We start from the raw sequence: 17,432 nt of genomic DNA, 5'->3' as shown, positions 1-17,432 counted from the left end.
ACTATCTAGGTTTCTTTATGGTGATAGGTGAAGGATATAAATATTTGGCTGACAGGCTGACAGATAGTTGACAGAACTGGTGCACTATGGCTGCAGTCATTATGATGCTGTCCTGTCTTATTTTGTCCCTGATGCTTGCAGGTATGCTTTCGTTTTCTAACCACATTGACAGAAACATAAATGTATTCATACTTTTTAGAGAAGGACCAAGCAATGTTTGTTTTGTTTTGTAATTTCTGTCTGGTTCGCTGCACATTATTGGGTTCAGGTGCAGCATCAGGAAGTAATGTTGAGAAGAGAATCCTGGGCGGTTCATCATGTGAGACGGAGGGGAAACACCATGTGAAGGTGAGCTGGGAAGATGGCTAATCCCCCTGTGGAGCTTCCCTGCTCAACACCAATTGGCTCCTCACTGCTGCTCGTTGCGGAAAACGGTAGGAAATCTCTTTATTTATTTATTTTCTAGCTAGGAGATATAATTGCATTGAAATCTTTTTCTGAAATCTATCAGAATTGTGTAGCCTTCAAAGGTTGCGATGGGAGACCATATCTCCTTTATGAAATTCTTTCTTCTACAATCTTGAACTGAGAAAGAGATATGGATCTTAAGTTAATCATACAGCTTTGCTTCCCCAGCTAGGGGAGCTATGTAGGCACACACATTTGGTTGATTTAAAACAAATACGTTACCCTGTTATGAATCATATTCTGATTTAATCCCTTTGTAACAAGTCTCAATATCCTTCTCTTTACAGGAACTTGAAAGTAACCTTTACTGCTGAAGGCTTCAAAGCCAATCTTTTGGCTGTTTTTAGATCCAATATTCAGAAAATTGATGTCAAACAGCAGTATTTCTACGGCGAGAAACATGATATCATGCTCATTAAACTAAACAAAGCAGTAGGCCAAATACGCCATAGAGCTTCCTCCCGGGGAGGCTAGCCCCGAGGAGGCTGCCGGCGAGGAGGCTGCCGGCGAGGAGGCTGCCGGCGAGGAGGCTGCTCAGGGAGTCTCTACTCCTCCCGTGAAGCAATGTACTGGCCCCAGCCTGCGTCAGACGGTTCAGATCGGAGGCTGGGGAGACAATGGTGAGGAGTGAGGAATCCAAATGCTTTTCTTTTCCTTCAAGATGACTGGTTTCCTCTATGGTGGTTCCCTACCCCTCTTGGCAAAGATAGACCGTAGCTAAGGCCCTCCTGGTAGCATAACTAGGGCCCTCCTGGTAAAGATGGGCTGTAGCTAGGGCACCTGGTATATATACACGGTAGCTAGGGCACTCCTGGTGAAGATGGGACATAGGTAGAGTACTCGTGGTAAAGATGGGCTCTAGCTAGGCCGGTCCAGGTAGAACTGGATGGAAGCTCAGAGCCTAGTCTGTTAGGCCCCCAGCTGGGCAGATTTAATTGAGATAACATAATAATAAATAATAAGAATGACATTTTTCAGAACCTGTTGTTGCTCTGAAGACGTTGGCCCCCGGGTCTTGTGCCCTGTGTTCCTGATCCCTAATATATAGCCACGCCTCTGGGGCACACCAGTTGGGAACCACAGTTTTAGATAAGGCTCACTTGGCTGTTTTGAACACAAACTCTCTCTCAAATACAGGTGGCAACCAAAAACATCGTTGTGCGAAGACTGAGATAACCAAATGTGAGGATAAAGACAAAAAGCGAGGGAAGCATGCAACAACCCTTATGTGTGCTCACAGAGCTGGTGTCCAGTCATGCGAGGTCAGACCATATATATATATATATATAAATAATCCCATGTATTTCGATTATGGCACGCATGCAATAACTTTCCTTTCCGCTTTCAACGTTTGTAGGGTGATGCAGGCTCGGCGATGGTGTACGACAATAAACTGTATGGTATCATCGTCAACAAACGTAGGAACGATTGTACCAACGTATCGGAGATTCTTGATATCTGCTTCTAACTGGACTGGATTACCAAAACCATGCGAGAAAATCCTTAATTGAGCTGTAAAAGTCTCTTAGATCCAATGAGATACTCAACAGACATAATAAAATTGTGTCTCCTTATGAATTTCCATGTGTTCATTTTAAGTGTAAGTCAAGTAAGTTGTGGCATTCAACTGTTTATAAAATATTTACATTGGGTTTTTGATTTTCACAAATATCGGAAATCCAAACATATCTTCAGCAGGTTTATTTCTCTAAAGTATCACATCAGTTATTTATACACAATAAAAAAATTCTTGGACTCTGTCCTAGTTTTACAGGACAAAGTAAATACTGAAGAACGTAGACCTAGCTGGACTAGGCTTTGTGCTCAATATTAGCTTAATTTGCCCCAAACCCCAATTGTGTATCCAACCTAAAATAAAAACAAAAACAGTGACTTGATTCTATACGTAACCTTATACACTTTAGTCTGGATCATTGATGGTCTCAAAACAACACACCTTTGCATGAAACACACTAAGCATGCTTTCACCAAAGAAAATTTGAACAAAAACATGCGCACATACAAACAGACACACCTTGGCAAAAATACTGATGTGTACAATGCCACGAAGATCGTACTCAAGATTTCAGACGTATGCAGTGTAGTCTGGTTTCAATCGTCTGAACATAGACAGTCTGTCAGGCGCACTTGGTTGAGGATTTTCTGCAAAGTATCGAGTCTTGAAAGGGTTCCTCTGAATCAAATGATCTTCACCAAGGGGAAGTATTTGTGGACTGAGAAGTCAAACTCTGGGAGAACCTAAGAAGGAAGATATATTGTCGTTTAGTCGCGACCCTTGTGTCAGCTCACAACACAACATAACATTACTACCTGCGCATGTCTGACGCAAAAGTGGACACATGTGTTTTTCCAGGATTTGTTACCTTGTTCTCCTTCTTGTGTCCCCCGGCCAAGAGCTTCATGACCACCATGTTGGGTTTGGCCACCTTGAGGATGCGGTTCACCTGTCAGCAGCAAACATCAATAACCAGTTAGCAGTAACAGTATGCGGGTACAATTCAGAAAGCACACTACAGAATACACGCAGACAGGCCAAGACCCTAGATGAAAATATATAATACTATATTATACTGTTGCTTTATTATTGCCAGTATACAATATTAATGTAGGGTTAGGACCCACGTTTCAATCATTGTTATCTTGTATTGTCTCTGGTTATCCTTGATATGGTGGCTCAGTGGTAAGCACTACTGCCTCCCTTAGTGAGTTGCCAGGATCACAGCCAAGCGATGTCCATTTTGGGTGGTGTGTACACGTTCACCCAAAGACATCCTTCAGACCTCCGGTGCTTGTGGTTTAGTAAACGGCAATTTATTCACTTTGATCTGATGCTTAGTGATTCTACTCTGGGTGACTAAAGACCGGGCCAGAACGGGGGGCTCCATCCCAGTATACTTGCGGACCTCTGGGTCCGGCGTGGCGACATTCTCCAGGATGAGTTTGGCCTGCTGGAAGTGCTTGCTGGCCGCCAGGTAGAGGTCAGAGGATCCCGGTGGAGGGTTGTACTTCTTCAGGTCGGACATCTCCTGGAGAAAGGAGGCATGGTGGGGGACACATGTTGGATGTGGGCTACTTCAGAGGAGAGCCGGAATCATGGAAATCCACAATCATCCCTGAACATATACAAACATGCCGATGTTTATCCTCGGCCAATTAGAAAACACAGACATGGTTAACATAAATTATACAAATGTATAATTAGTAACAAAATAACACTAGACTCATTTGGATGTGGAGTTGTATTTCATGAAAATGAAAAAAGCACTTTCAAATATTCAATTTGCTAACATTGACAGAGATGACGTAATGCATTAACGCTGCCAGCAGATTGCCCCTGCTCATTTGTGTGTACATATAAGTGACTAGTTCACGTGCATACAAGACACGGTGAATAACACTACCTTGAATTGAATGTAGTGCACGGGGGGAGGGGTGACCACGCTGTTGAAGGGGGCGAAGCGATGCTCGTAGCGAACCTGCTCGCTGTCCAACTCAAAGCTGGGTTTGCGCACCTTTCCGTCCATATCCAACGCCACCATGGTCTGGACGCAAAAGGAAACACAGAGGGAGAATTTTGTCCACGTCATGTGGTTCTTCATGGTCCCGTGGCTGTTGAGTGGTGGGAGAGAGGGGGGGGGATGTATACCTTGTACATCCCAGCACACATGTTCTGGTAGGCCTGGCTCATGGTTATCTCCTTGCTGAGGGGGCGCACTGGCGAGGAAGGACAGAGAGCAGCGCATGGATCATCTTCACACGTGAAAATGTCGAAAGGGTGAGGCTTGCGTCGACACGGTGTCATTCAGAACGTTTAGCTCTCCTTCCAATTTCCGAATCGTATGCACGGGAACGCACGTCGTCACGAATAACATTCAGAGACGATGTCAACGTCAAAGCAATGATTGACACAAGAACAAATACGATAGTTATGTTATTATAACTCTAGTTCTATGATTGTAGGCGTAGCCGTTTAGGCTTCGCCTACATGAAATAGAACAACACACAGTGGGTCCTGTCCGCCCGTCTACCTTTCTTCTTCTTCTTGGCCTTCTTGCTGCTGCGCCCTTTCTGCTGCTCCTCGGCGACCCTCTCCTCCGCCATCTGGGAGGAGTCCGCCCGGCTCAGCGTGGACATGAGCCACGCGTACAGGAACTCTGACAGGTACCTGGAGGAGGACCGGCCGAGACACACCAGCATTCCCATTCACATCCGGCACCGTCTCATGGGAATGTCAGAGGGACCGGCGCAAGTGTCACTTGCTGTACAAAATTAGGCCATGTGACTTCCCTTGGCAGCCATTTAAACCTACTGCTAAATAACTGCAATAACCCTTATTTCAACCAGTGTTGGCACCATTGTTGGCTTTAAAATGTACAACTAGTGTGTGTGTGTGTGTGTGTGTGTGTGTGTGTGTGTGTGTGTGTGTGTGTGCGTGCGTGCGCACGCACATGCAAATGGGTACGTTCCTACCAGTAGATGTAGTAGTACTCGTGCATGCTGTAGAGCTCCAGTTCGAAGCCACTGAGCAGGTACTGGATCATGATCCTCAGGTTGTGGTAGAGGATCCATGTGCCCAGACAGGCCAGGTGCTGCCTCTGGGGCTCCAGCTTCATGAGCAGGCCGTGCAGCGCAGCGTCCACCTTCTCCGCCTGCACAAGGAGACGGAGGCAGAGACCACAGTGTGACCTCGGCCGTTCTATGAGCACCACACTAGAAATATTTCCAGATTCATATTGGATATATTGAACCTCTTTTCAATTCCCAGTTTTTAATCTATAGCTAAATTTCCCCCGTAGGAACGAGGGTATAAATTAGGTGCCAGGGTTTACCCCTAACCTTAATCATTATAAAGTGATGTGTTTATTTGGGAATTATTTCAAAAGTGGAGTCGGCTTCAACTAAATATATATATTCAATTACATCATTAATTTAGAAATAATTTATGTGTGGGGGGGGGGTGCAGGGTCACAGAAATGTCTTCAGAAGTTGGAGGTAACACATCAGCTCCATCCATCCCCCTGGGATCTGAGCCTATGGCTGAAGAAACTTTTTCGTCCCTTGCAATATAGTTCCTGTGACTAAAAGTTCCGGGTAATTTTTGTGGAAACGCAGCTTACTTGTATTACAGTCCTGTACTTTCCATTGTGACAGCCTAATTTCCTGTCTTGGATTAATGAAGTACATCTTATCTTAATAAGTGACTACGACTCATCTGATTGGATGGAACTTGCCCTTTCTAATTGCCCTTTCTAATTGCATTTGAAGTTAGGCGAAGCTGCGCGCCGTTTATGAAAATGTGCATCCTTTGATTTCTCTGGTTGAAGTCTCACATGTCCTTGAAACCGCTATGGTGTATGTCTAGATATGTGTGTACGTGAGGCACAAAAGGTAGAATGTGCTTTGAGAGCCCCTGGTGGCCAGATGCAGTATAAAACCGTTTGTGTATTTACAGAGCTTCATGGTCAATTTGAAAGATAAATGAAAGATGATGACCTCATCCTGCAATGTGGCAAACTCCTCCAGGATGTGGCCCAGCTTGTCTCTCTGTCGAGCACGGTTGTGTCCATGGATCTGAATCAGACTGCAGAAGGGCTACAGACACAACACATTGATTTATAAAAAGAATAAAAATGTATGAAGACATTCAGTAACACTAATCAAACAATGATAGAACTGAACACATCAAGTCTGCAGTGTATATTCTGTAAGTCGCCATACCCTGGAGCAGTGTGTGACGAAGGAGTCGATGTAGTCTTTGGCCTGGTGGTTGTTGAACAGACAGCACCTGGACATAGGAGCATCATTAGAAACATCATCAGAAACTTTTTTTTCTGCTATTTGGCCTAAACTAAGAAATTACTCTCAAAAGACGCCTGGTGGATACATTTGAAAATGCAGAATCTTTGCTAGTGTAGGCAGGGGAAATGCATGAAAATGAACTCTGAAGGGTAAAACACTCTTTTAGGTTGAAAGGGGCAAAAAAACTGTATTTTTACATTTGGCCTAAATTAACTACGCAAGATGCCTGAAGCAGTTTCTCCTGTTGTTATAACCTATATTGAACAAAACAGCTCAACTTACTTTGAGGATAGGACAGGTGGACTCACGAAACACCTGAGGGCATCTTTGATCATGTCCTGCATCAAGTGGGTTCCAAACACTTTCTTATTGTCGATCAGGAACGTCGTCTAAAAGCAAAAAACATTTATTTGTTTGTTTTTCCTTAACAACAAAACCAATTTATAATGAATCGGGTAGTAAATCACTACGAATTTTCCCATGTTTTCTGAAATGTCTAACATGATATAAATCAGCAGGTAAGACACAGCAGACGGTTTTGATTCATACCTGTAGTAGGGACCTGGAGAGAACACAGGGGGATTGCTCGCTGAACTCACAGAAGAAGTCCTGGCAGCCACAAATACACCAATCACTTTTAACAGCAACATGGTCAACCATTATGTTACCGCAATGTGTCAACGTTCAATATATTGGCAACACCTTCAATAAGGGTTCAATAATTAACAGTAATAAGGATTAATAAACATGAATTAACAGTTAACTAAGGGTCTGGTAATCATTCACTAATGGTGTTCATGTTAACTATGGTCATCATTTATACATTAGTTCACAGGGTAAGGGTTACGGACATGACCTTATTGAACATAAACACCACTAGTAAACATGAACACAGACCATGAAAAGATCAAGACAGACTCATATGGAAAAGAGAATATTTATTTCAAATATTTCTATCTTCCCAAAAATATCTCATCTGGGTTTTACTTTGTGAAATAAATTCCTCGGTCAGATCATAATGTGTGGTCGTGTGTTTCCCATTCTTCCTTACCAGGATACCATGGAGGTTGATGGTGGTGATGACGTCACAAACGGTCTTGATGCGCTCTATGAGCTTACTGAAGTACACCACCATGTCCTCCCTCTTGATGATCTTGGCATAGCGGGGAAAGGTTGGGGGCAGCAATCTCTGGTTGACCAAGGGTTCGAATCCCATCATGATAGGGTGGTCTGGAACAGGCCATACGGGGGGGGGGGGGGGGGGGGGGGGGCACGCGTTACATTTAATATGCAGAATATGAAATGATCAGAAATACATATATTGTATTAACCTTGCTCACCTTGAGTTACTATTTGCTCACTAAATGTAAAGGTTCTGTGTTGACATGTACGTGTGTTATTGCGATGGATATCTTGTGTGTAGCTCATGTGTATGGTACCTCCTTTCGTGGTGTCATTCTGTGACTGGATGCCGTGATGTATACTGCTGTTGATGGCCGATAGTAGGTCAGCAGCCTGAGCCATCAGCTTCTGGGCTTCCCCAACTGAACTGGTCTAAGAGACAGACGCAGACACACTTTATGATGGGTAACAATACATTAAATACACATGTGGTCACCATGTATATGCAATGCAAATTACCTCTTTCTTTGTAAAGGCAATCAGAGCAGTCAGCAGCAAACGAATGAACTTGATTCTGTTGTAAAGGGCCAAATACTGCTGATGCTGGGGAACACACAGCAAGATGTAAAAAACAAACACACATTTAGTCAAGCACATTATTGAGTCTTCTTACTTATAACGCGTTGAGCTGCAGGATACTCATTCATTAAGCAATTAATAAATAACATATTTTTCTGACATTTGTAAAAGTCACGAAGGACAAACAAAAATCACACTTGATATGTTTGAACAAGATAGGCAGCTTACCTCCGTCTCTATCTCAGCGTTTCGCTGCTCTCCTTGTCTAGTGCGCGTGCTCTGTCGGTTAGAAAATAGCCATGGAGGGAACATTTTAATTAAACTCAGGATCAGCTACATAATAGCCTCAAACTGAACTTTTGAGGAGTTGCAGTGTCACCTTGACTTTTCTCTGTAACTCCTCCTCCACGTCTTTAAGCATACCTAAAAGAACAGAAACCTCATTGCTTACACAGTATAAATTAAAAAAGGCAGATTCCCACAGTTTAAAATCGTGGCAAAGTAAAAACGATAATCTTATTTCTTACCTGTGACCCGCAGGTCAGTGACATTATTGGCCATCTTGAAGCCATACGTCATGGCCTGGAAGTCCTCCTGAGGTGGAACAATAAATTGAATGGAAAGGCATAAAAAAAGAAGCAGACTACATCCCTAGAAATCATCTTTGCGCAAACCTATTTGAAATCATGTGCGTCTGAAGAATAAAACCTTCTACCAACAGCTGCAAGATAACAGTTACGACTGCAGGGTTTATCTCCAGTTATTACCACCACGGAACAATACAGTTCCCAACTACTAAACGCACAAAACTATCATATACCTCACAGAGCATATCATGTGTGCATGATTTTGAACCTGTCGAAGACCCAGAGAGAGCCCTGCCGTCCTACCTCCTCGAACACGGCCGCCTTGTTGACCTTCTCCCGGGCGATGTCGCACACCTTGAGGATGCCCAAGGCGAAGGCCTTCAGCGCCGGGTCCTCGATCAGGTCGGGACTGTGCACGTAGAGACAGGTAAACACCGTCTGCGCCAAGGAGTGACCCTCCAGCCATGTAATCTAGACACGCATGCATGAACGCAGAAACAAAATAAAAACAAGTCCATCGTTTAATGCAACATTTGGACAAACTGTGATGTGTAATAAAAGATGTGCAACTGTGAAAACAATTGCATGGAAGATTCCATATTTTGTTAAGCCGGTCGATCATACCAGGCAGCAGAAACAGGTGTCTATGATTCCTATGAGCTCAGGAAGACTCAGATCCCTGACCTTGATGGCGTTGTCCTGCAAATACAAACACTTAAAAAAGGAGCACTGGGAAGCATTCATCCGATGTGTAGCATTGAACATTAAACAACCATCGTTTTGAACAGGACTCGTCTCACTATCATGAAAAAACAACATCAATAATTTTTTGTTAAAAATAAAATACGGCACCTTTACAGCCTGTTCAAAGTTGAGAACCTTCCTGTTGACCTGGTTCCCGATCATTCCTGCGTCCATCTTAGGATCCATCATCTCTATGGCAGACATAGCCTCAAAGAGCCCGAACCTGCAACATAAAAGCACACGGGAGTAATGTGCCAAATAATCATTTGTCTTAATTTCAGAACCCTTTTTTATTATTATATGGTACCATGTGGAATTAGTTAAAGACACATTTGAGCGAGGTGGAAAAAGTAGTGAGCTGTCATACTCACAGTTTGTCATGAAGAAGCTCTCCAAGATTCAACTCTGAATAGACAAATAGAGTGGAGTTAATTATCATGTCACACACACACACACACACACACACACACACACACACACACACACACACACACACACACACACACACACACACACACACACACACACACACACACCTTTGCAAGCTCCCTTGAATTCGTGTGTAACATCAACCCAGTTGACATTATTCCTCATTTTCTCTGGGATCCCCAGTCCCCAGCCTGCATCATCATCATCAACTGACGACTTCATCACCATTGTGACAATCTAGCAAAACACAAAGGGAGGACCACAATAGAATAAAAACAAGAACAACAACATCATCCATTATATTATAAACATTTTAAAGTTGGCAACAAAGGATTCTGATGTTTAAACACCCTCAAGGTTAGTGGGTAGTGGTTCTGAGATTCTCCAAGCCCACAAAGCATTAGGGGAAGGCTGGACATCACAGGTAGGGTTAGGGTCTTATATTTGCCCATTTATTACTTATTCATCGTGAGGTATACTGGAGCAAGGATCACAATGTTCTGTTGATTGGCATCGTAAATCGTGCCCTAAAAAGGTGGACATTACTACTTGAATGCCCACTGGATATTTTCTGTTCCAATGTTACTAGCATGGTGATGAGGAAGATATGAATAACACTTATTTTTGCAATTATTAATGGTAACTATAGCGTATTTAATAGTCAAATAGCATCGCATAATAGGCTACAGTGAACTACAATGAGTTATGCAGGCAGAACAAACCAGATTATAATACATATCATTAATAATTTGATTATATCAATTCACTGTCCTTTGGAAATGTGTCTAATGATTACGATTACATGTCATTTTGTATTTTTAAAGGAACACATACCTTGCAGTTTTAGCTAAAAGGAATAGCCCCTTGGACGTTGGGAGTCCAAGTCGCACTCATTTGACGTCATAGTGCGGTATTTACACGGGAAATGTAGTTTTTGTGAGCGTCGCTCATGGATGTTTGGATTTGTGGCTCGCTCTGACTGAACCAGTCGTCATATCTCAGGGACCGGGAGATTCTCGCGTTGTTTTGGCGCCGTCTCCACACGGTGACAGCTCCTCCTGACAGCCCTCCAGAACACCGAGGGGTCGTTTTATCACAACATCACTGGGGCGTTCCAGGCGACACTCAAAACAGTAGCTCCTTATCAGGGAATTGGTTCGCCCTTTACGGGACAACAGTTCCTTCACATAGAGGTTCGTATGATGTCCATGCCCAATTGTGTTATTTGCCCATTTTCTACGTTAGGTTCTGTGACGTTTATTGATCTCGTATCAGCCGTAAAGGGTTATTGTTATCATTCCTAGTGGGACGGAGACGGTGCTAGTTAGCCTCAGCTAGCGGACGTTATTGAATGGGTGACTTGAGCAGGTGCAGCAACTGTGTTGGGCTCTTACAAGCCCCTTGTTGCTTTGCTATTTATAGCTAAATAAACACATTTTTGCTTGGGATGCATGGTGCAGAATGCAGCTAAATAGGCCATATTTTTCTGCAGGAGCTGGCAGCTAGAGCAATGTACCATTGGAATAAAATAGATGAGGGTCAGTTGCTAAATGGTTAGCTCAGTGGTCGGTTGCATTGATTAGTCTATCAGCCGAGAGATCCATTTGAACTGGTTTGACACTAACCTAACAGATAATGTTACATCATGGTGTATGACTCATCTGTTATCATCGATGCACCTCTATTTCTTTGTCTCTTTAGTTAACAGCGTGTGTCTTTATTGACGCTCTATATACGCCAACCGTGCAGATAGAGACTGTTTATGTAACATTTTGTATAAATAAGTAATTGATCATGGCATTTATTTATGCGTCTCTCCAACAGACGCGGCTTTCAACGTTTGTTTAGGCTTTGTTTATATTAGACCCACTCTCTTAATGACGTTGTCTACAGCCCTTTTGTTCGAAGACATCTGAGACCTTTGTATTGTATGTATTACGAATACCTTTGTGTTTCGTCAAACTAGGGGAGTGAAACTACAGTCTCGAAGCTATGCTAGAGATTGCCATAAACTACATTGGTGTGAAAACGGTTGAATAATAGGCCAATATCTATGGCTTATCACCTATCAAATGGTTTTGTATGACGGTTTGAGGCTGTAGGTATACTGATTTAATTGGTATTTCTTACAGGGGATAAAACATGTCAATTTGGTGAAAGAAAATGAACAAGCCCAAAATGACTTCTGAAAAAGGGTATGTAAAACAGTCATTGATTGAGAGATCACCCACACGTACTGTCACAACCATCTGCTTTAGGTTTGCTTCTTCTCTCACGGGTACTTCACTGGGACTGCTTATACCCTGCTCCATTTTATTATTTTATTGGGGTTGTGCTTACGCTTAGTGGTGTGTGTATGTGTGTTTCCCTGTCAATTCAAGTTTTATCCTGTCATCTTTCATGACAGTATAAGAAGGGTCACTTTCGTTTACATGTTGGCCCTATTGTCTGTGAAAGTATTCACTGGATAAAGCCTTTTTATTGGTTATTAAAGATAATCTATTCCGGTTCTTATTTCATAAAAAGCCTATTTACAAGCATATGTACTAAAATAACCTTTATTTATGACCTACGCTATTCGTGTTTAAGTAAACGAATGGCTAAATCTGTAAATAACTGGCAAAGTTAGATAACAATTCAATGTCGGCCTATGGAGTCGGCTTCAAAGCAAGCAATGTTTTTATAGCTCACTTATTTTCCCTCTATTCTTATGTTTTCCTTTCCTTTTTATGTTATGGGATTTTTTTCCTCTCCGTCTTGATTTACCCCAAACCAGCTACCCATTCTGTGTCTTTATAAGGACATTTTGCATGGAACTCTGCTCAACTGGTTATCTTTCTTGGGGTTCATTTGGTTTCCCATGGTGCTGGTTGCTATGCCAACTAGTGACATATCAACCTTTGCTTAAGATGATCTTAAAATATCGATGCAGTGGGAAATCCTAACAACGTATTTAGTTTAGTATAGTTTGTAAATTAAGCATCCAATCTTAGTTGTTTATCAAGTTGTTTATCTAGACATGCCGTGTTTTGTAAATCTTCTACATAAGAGATGTATGTAGAAATTCTTTCCCACACGTGCATGTTTTTAAGGGCTATGTTCTCGGCCTTCAACACTCGTACAATACCATGTCTTTTAATACCATTCCATCATTATTTTGTAATATATCATTTAATTCCATAGTCCCTGATACAGTTTGACTTTGAGAGGGGCAAAATCATCAACATTCGTATAAATATTTGTGTTTGTTTGTGTATGTGTCTGCGTCCCCAGTGTACCCAGTAACTCCAGGTTGCTGATGTTGCTGGGCCAACTGGAGAGGATGAGTAGGGAGTCCATGATGACGGAGGCAGAGATCGCACGCCAACTCACTGCAAAGATCCTCCACCTCATACAGACGCAGGGTTAGACAAACACACACACACACACACACACACACACACACACACACACACACACACACACACACACACACACACACACACACACACACACACAGCTTGTGGATGAAACCAAAATGCGATAAAGGATGATGGGACTATTCCTAATTATAACATAGGAATTATAATGACTTGCACGTCTAATACGTTCACAGTCAAGGGAAGGTTATTCCTCCCTTGTCTACTTAGTTGCCACTAAACATGTCTCTAATTGACCAGTAGGGGGTAGCTGAGGGCTGGGCAGGGGGCATGTCCCTAAGAAGCTGCTGTAGATTATGTGGAGTAGTTCTGTGGGATAGGATGGCGGCCAGTTGGCTGGTGTTGTGTCTGTGAAGCTTTTGCCTGTTGAGGGCTGGCCCTGTGCTACTGCATCTGTTCACTGTTATGGTTACAAAATGTAAAGTTTTTGTGTGCAATGTAAAACTGTTGCCGAATTATTTTACCACTTGTCATTATAAGCCTAAACATTGTACTTTGGCCTTCTACTCTGCTTCTAAGCTTGCTTGGGAATCTGAGAAGTGACCGCCACAAATGACCAGCCTTAATGTATAAATATGATAGGATCATCATTTGAGTTATTGCATTTCCTCCCTGTTTCTCCCTTGTTCTTTGCCGGCCTGCATCATCAGTTAAAGTCTGCATGATGAGAAAATATGTCAAATGATCAAAAGACCGCAACCCTGCTGACAGACACTCTTGATTAATCTTAATCTTGCATCCAACATCTAATGCTGCGTACCATTCAGTCAGGGTCTCTCAGCTGCTCCTCTCCTCTCAGTCTCTCATGGTTTCTAGTTGTGGATATCCAAAGAAGTGTGCGTGGGTGAGGAGGCCGGGAGGGTGAACCTGTTCAGCGTAACGATACACCCTCGTGTCCAGGCCTTGCTGAGCTCGGTTCCACACCGCAGACCCGGCCTCTTGGGTTGTCACTCCCATGACATTGTAGACGTCGGGAGGGAATGATTGGCATTTGCAAAGGGACGGCGAGAAGGGATACTATTGGTTAACGGGTCAAAGGAGTGTCTGGCAAGGCGTTACTAGCATCATCGAATTTGGGTAGGATTTACATGGCGGTTTTGCTCTCCATGTTGTTATCTCTTTCACTCTGTTTTGGTCTCTTTTCGTTCTTTCTTGGTCTCTTTTGCTCATTGTTCTTACCTAATTTGATATCATTAGTTTCTTTGCTAACTACCGCTGGAGGCATGAGGAAGAGGAAACGGGAGGGAAGTTAGCTTGTTCAGTCGCCGGTTCCCCTAAGGAGTGGTCTATATTTGCAATAGCATGCAGAGGAAGGTCTATATGGTTGACACTGTACTCCCTATCTCTTTACTCTTGTGTCAGCTTGTGTAAAGACGGCTGTGCGAACACCAGCCTAGGACGTTTGGCAAAATATTTGACTGTTTACCAACCAGCAGGCACTTGATCCTTGAGCTTGGACTGAGCTGAGGTATGGAGTATAGTTTCACCAGGACATACAGGGGATCTTTGGTCTGCGAAGATTCATCAGGTAACCATCGTTGTTGGTCATCTTCTTTTGACCGAATATCCTTGCAAAAAACTGATTTCCCGTCCTTTGACTCACAGATCCGAGTTAACTGACAAGTGCTTTCATATAGTTGGACTTCTGAGATTGTATGACATCATTATGTACTTGAGACTTTTATATTGCTTCAAAATATACAAAGCAGTCATATTTACAGCTGCAAAGTTTCTCTGTTCAGCATACGTGCTGGTAGGTTCTATAACGGTTCAAAACATTAACTTTGCCACTTTTGGGTTGCTATTGTCGCTAATGTTTCATTGGATAGGTTTAATTGTATGGCTTTATCACCCACTTTTGCTTGTACGGGGAAAACTCTGAGAGCAAACATTACCCCTTTTAAGGGAACTGGTTCAAAAAGCCCACCCTGCTTCCCAAGCACATGATGTTAACCCCCTCCCACCCACATGAACACATGCACCCCTTTAAAGCAAATTTATGGATGATGTATTCGTAAATATTAGTAGAAAGGGTGAAATGCTTATTCTGAATGCAATGAAAGGATTTAGATTGCTTCTTTGCTATGTTCATAAGACAACATTGTGATCTCTTGGGATTTAGTGTTTGGCTTGGAGGATCAGTGTTGAAATGTAATTTTGTTTTGAAGAGCTTAAAAAAGTCTGGTATGACAGCAATGTTCTTAGAGGTCAGCAGTATCCCAGCCTCCCTGGCATTGGTGAATGTGTGCGTGCATGCGTACATGTATTTGTGGGTGGGTGTGTGGGTGCACACATGTCTCAGATGAACTACCACTCACACAAGTCATTTGTCATTGCAGATCTATGTTTGAACCACCACATGACCCGTCCAGCACTGGCTGCATCTCCGCTCCCTTTAATTTACTGCCCTGTAAATCAAATGATACTGCTCCCTCTAGATCTGAATCGTTGGTGTTTGTACAATTCAATTAATTGTACAATTATGGATTTGTTCTACCGGAACATAAATATAATTCTTATTTTAATCAAGGATGTGTGTGGAACTTCGAACATAAACACTGCTCACCAGCCTCGGAAAATAAAGTCTTTGTATAAACTTGACTCTAACGGCTCTAACATTGCAGCTTGGGGTGACTATTTTATAAGTGTTATCAATGTGAAGCAAATGATTTCCTCGCTGCTTTTGAGTTGATGAGCACCTCGTTATTTGGTGCAGTCAACTCCTCGCGTTTTGGACAGCGCGCCCTTGATGCCCTACTCAAAAAAAGGTAAATTCTCTTAAAATAAAGCGCTGAACGTCATCATAGGTTTAATGTAGATGTTTCATGGTTGCTTTGCAACAGAAACAGGCACTGTCGTGGATAAAACCCACAGTCTAAAAATTACAAGAGGTCGAGAAGGACTAGGTTTGAATGATCAAGGCTTTATTGTCACCGCAGAGAGTAAAAACATCACCTGAGTTGGTTTGCAAAGAACTCGCAAACTGTTTTGGAGCTCCACTTTATATCCTAATTGTGTGGCCACCCCCAAGGTATCCTTGGCCAATCACAATGCTCTAAACTACGGGCTCTTGACGTTCACCATTAGCATTTATGTCCCGCCCACGATGTCTGAAACACATTCCATACAGTAAATCAAGCATTACGTACAAAAGGGTTACATATTAAACATTAGTTACATTAAGTTACATATTATACATTAGTTATATGAAGTGAGGTCTTTCATTAAAATCCATTGCTCGCCTTGTTTATTAACCTGATCTTAAATCACCATGACTTACCACATGTGTTTAAGAGATGAGCCCTGTGAAAGGCATATGAATTTAAACCCTAAAATATGCATTTCTAATAGTTAATGCCGCTTTATTTGTCTGTGTCATATACAGTCATGATTCTAAAGCTGGTATTGTCTGATTTTAACCGGGGTATGGATTTGTTACCCTGACTCTAATTTAAGCCTACAGAATATACATTCTAAAACTACAGACGAGAAACCATAGCAGGGCGTTTCCTCTCACCGTGACGTGAGCCAGCCGTCTTTTAGAGGCCACCTATACAGAAATGAGAGGGTTGGAGATATATCTTTTGTAACTTGTGAATGAGGAACACATGTAAATGTCCCACAGAATGCATGCACTAGTTGACCAAGGAAAGCCAGGTAATATCAAGTGTTTAACATTTGGCTCCGATGTAAATATATTTACCTTTTTATTCTTGTATAATTCATACTTTAAGTTAACCTTACTTATACTTGCATCTAAGTGAACTGAGAGATAGACTGATATCATTGACTACAGAGGGATGTCTGTCTGATCCTCTGAGCTGAATAACAATGGAACACGGTCTGGACCCTGCCCCTCTTCCCCTGACGGTACAGTCCTCTCCACTATTACATACTAACATTTGGCGAATATCCTTTTAAACCTTCATTGTTTTCTACCACAGCGCAACAATGTTGCTATGGTTTTGTTCCCCGACTCTGCCCCTAACACGTTTTGAATACCGTACTACATTTGTAGACTTCCGAAAGGTAGTGTCTTGTTGTTCAGCATCAGCATAAAGGCCGCCAAAATGGCCATTTTGAAGACTATCTTCAATATCTCTCCTCTTTTGATATTGCTTCAGAAACTTGTGGTTGTCAGTTTGAATCTGTCTGTGTAATTATCTTCTTGGCATTTCGGTGTTTTGTTTTGTGTTGAATTCTGCGTGCTGGCCTGTGCAGAGGCTGTCAGCAGTCTTCTCACATTGCTTCCGCCTCAAAAGGA

At 42.5% G+C, this 17,432-nt stretch overlaps 2 protein-coding genes and 1 pseudogene across 5 annotated transcripts in view; 2 read left to right on the top strand and 1 right to left on the bottom strand.

Annotated features, from left to right (window-relative positions):
* Nucleotides 1–52: 52 nt before the first annotated feature.
* Nucleotides 53–2,046, top strand: LOC115545803 (trypsin-1-like; annotated as a pseudogene).
* Nucleotides 2,047–2,154: 108 nt separating this feature from the next.
* naa35 (N-alpha-acetyltransferase 35, NatC auxiliary subunit) lies at nt 2,155–10,704 on the bottom strand. Its single transcript, XM_030359577.1, has 23 exons — nt 10,584–10,704; nt 9,857–9,986; nt 9,692–9,725; nt 9,429–9,543; nt 9,201–9,275; nt 8,880–9,047; nt 8,517–8,583; nt 8,369–8,412; nt 8,218–8,268; nt 7,930–8,013; nt 7,728–7,842; nt 7,340–7,518; nt 6,838–6,897; nt 6,571–6,677; nt 6,208–6,274; nt 5,983–6,081; nt 4,960–5,138; nt 4,518–4,654; nt 4,136–4,203; nt 3,891–4,031; nt 3,393–3,515; nt 2,853–2,933; nt 2,155–2,727 (listed from the first exon to the last, which is right to left on the bottom strand). Exons 2-23 carry the CDS (start codon nt 9,975–9,977, stop codon nt 2,668–2,670), a joined length of 2,175 nt encoding a protein of 724 aa, XP_030215437.1. The 5' UTR covers nt 9,978–9,986; nt 10,584–10,704; the 3' UTR covers nt 2,155–2,667.
* An 88-nt stretch (nt 10,705–10,792) lies between these two features.
* agtpbp1 (ATP/GTP binding carboxypeptidase 1) overlaps nt 10,793–17,432 on the top strand; it is a 28,514-nt gene continuing 21,874 nt past the window's right edge. For 2 of the 4 annotated variants that reach the window (XM_030359574.1, XM_030359573.1), the window contains exons 1-3: nt 10,793–10,942; nt 11,882–11,944; nt 13,023–13,153. In XM_030359574.1, the coding sequence (XP_030215434.1) occupies nt 11,913–11,944; nt 13,023–13,153 (163 nt within the window). In that variant the 5' untranslated portion in view covers nt 10,793–10,942; nt 11,882–11,912. Of the gene's footprint in view, nt 10,943–11,881; nt 11,945–13,022; nt 13,154–13,207; nt 14,697–16,444; nt 17,039–17,432 lie in introns of those variants that run through there. The other 2 variants (XM_030359575.1, XM_030359576.1) reach the window with 2 other exon arrangements.

This window comes from Gadus morhua, chromosome 6, assembly GCF_902167405.1.
Source record: "Gadus morhua chromosome 6, gadMor3.0, whole genome shotgun sequence".
Classification (NCBI taxonomy): domain Eukaryota; kingdom Metazoa; phylum Chordata; class Actinopteri; order Gadiformes; family Gadidae; genus Gadus; species Gadus morhua.
The sequence above is the reverse complement of the archived record's forward strand: the minus strand, read 5'-3'. Positions and strand labels throughout refer to the sequence as shown.

What these genes read in the sequence shown, in the direction of transcription:
- naa35 (XM_030359577.1), bottom strand. Translation starts at nt 9,977, where the DNA reads ATGGTGATGAAGTCGTCAGTTGATGATGATGATGCAGGCTGGGGACTG. An exon ending in TCTCCAGGTCCCTACTACAG is followed by an intron (nt 6,678 to 6,837) that starts GTATGAATCAAA and finishes TTTTGCTTTTAG; the next exon opens with ACGACGTTCCTGATCGACAA. An exon ending in TGCACTACATTCAATTCAAG is followed by an intron (nt 3,516 to 3,890) that starts GTAGTGTTATTC and finishes TCCTTTCTCCAG; the next exon opens with GAGATGTCCGACCTGAAGAA.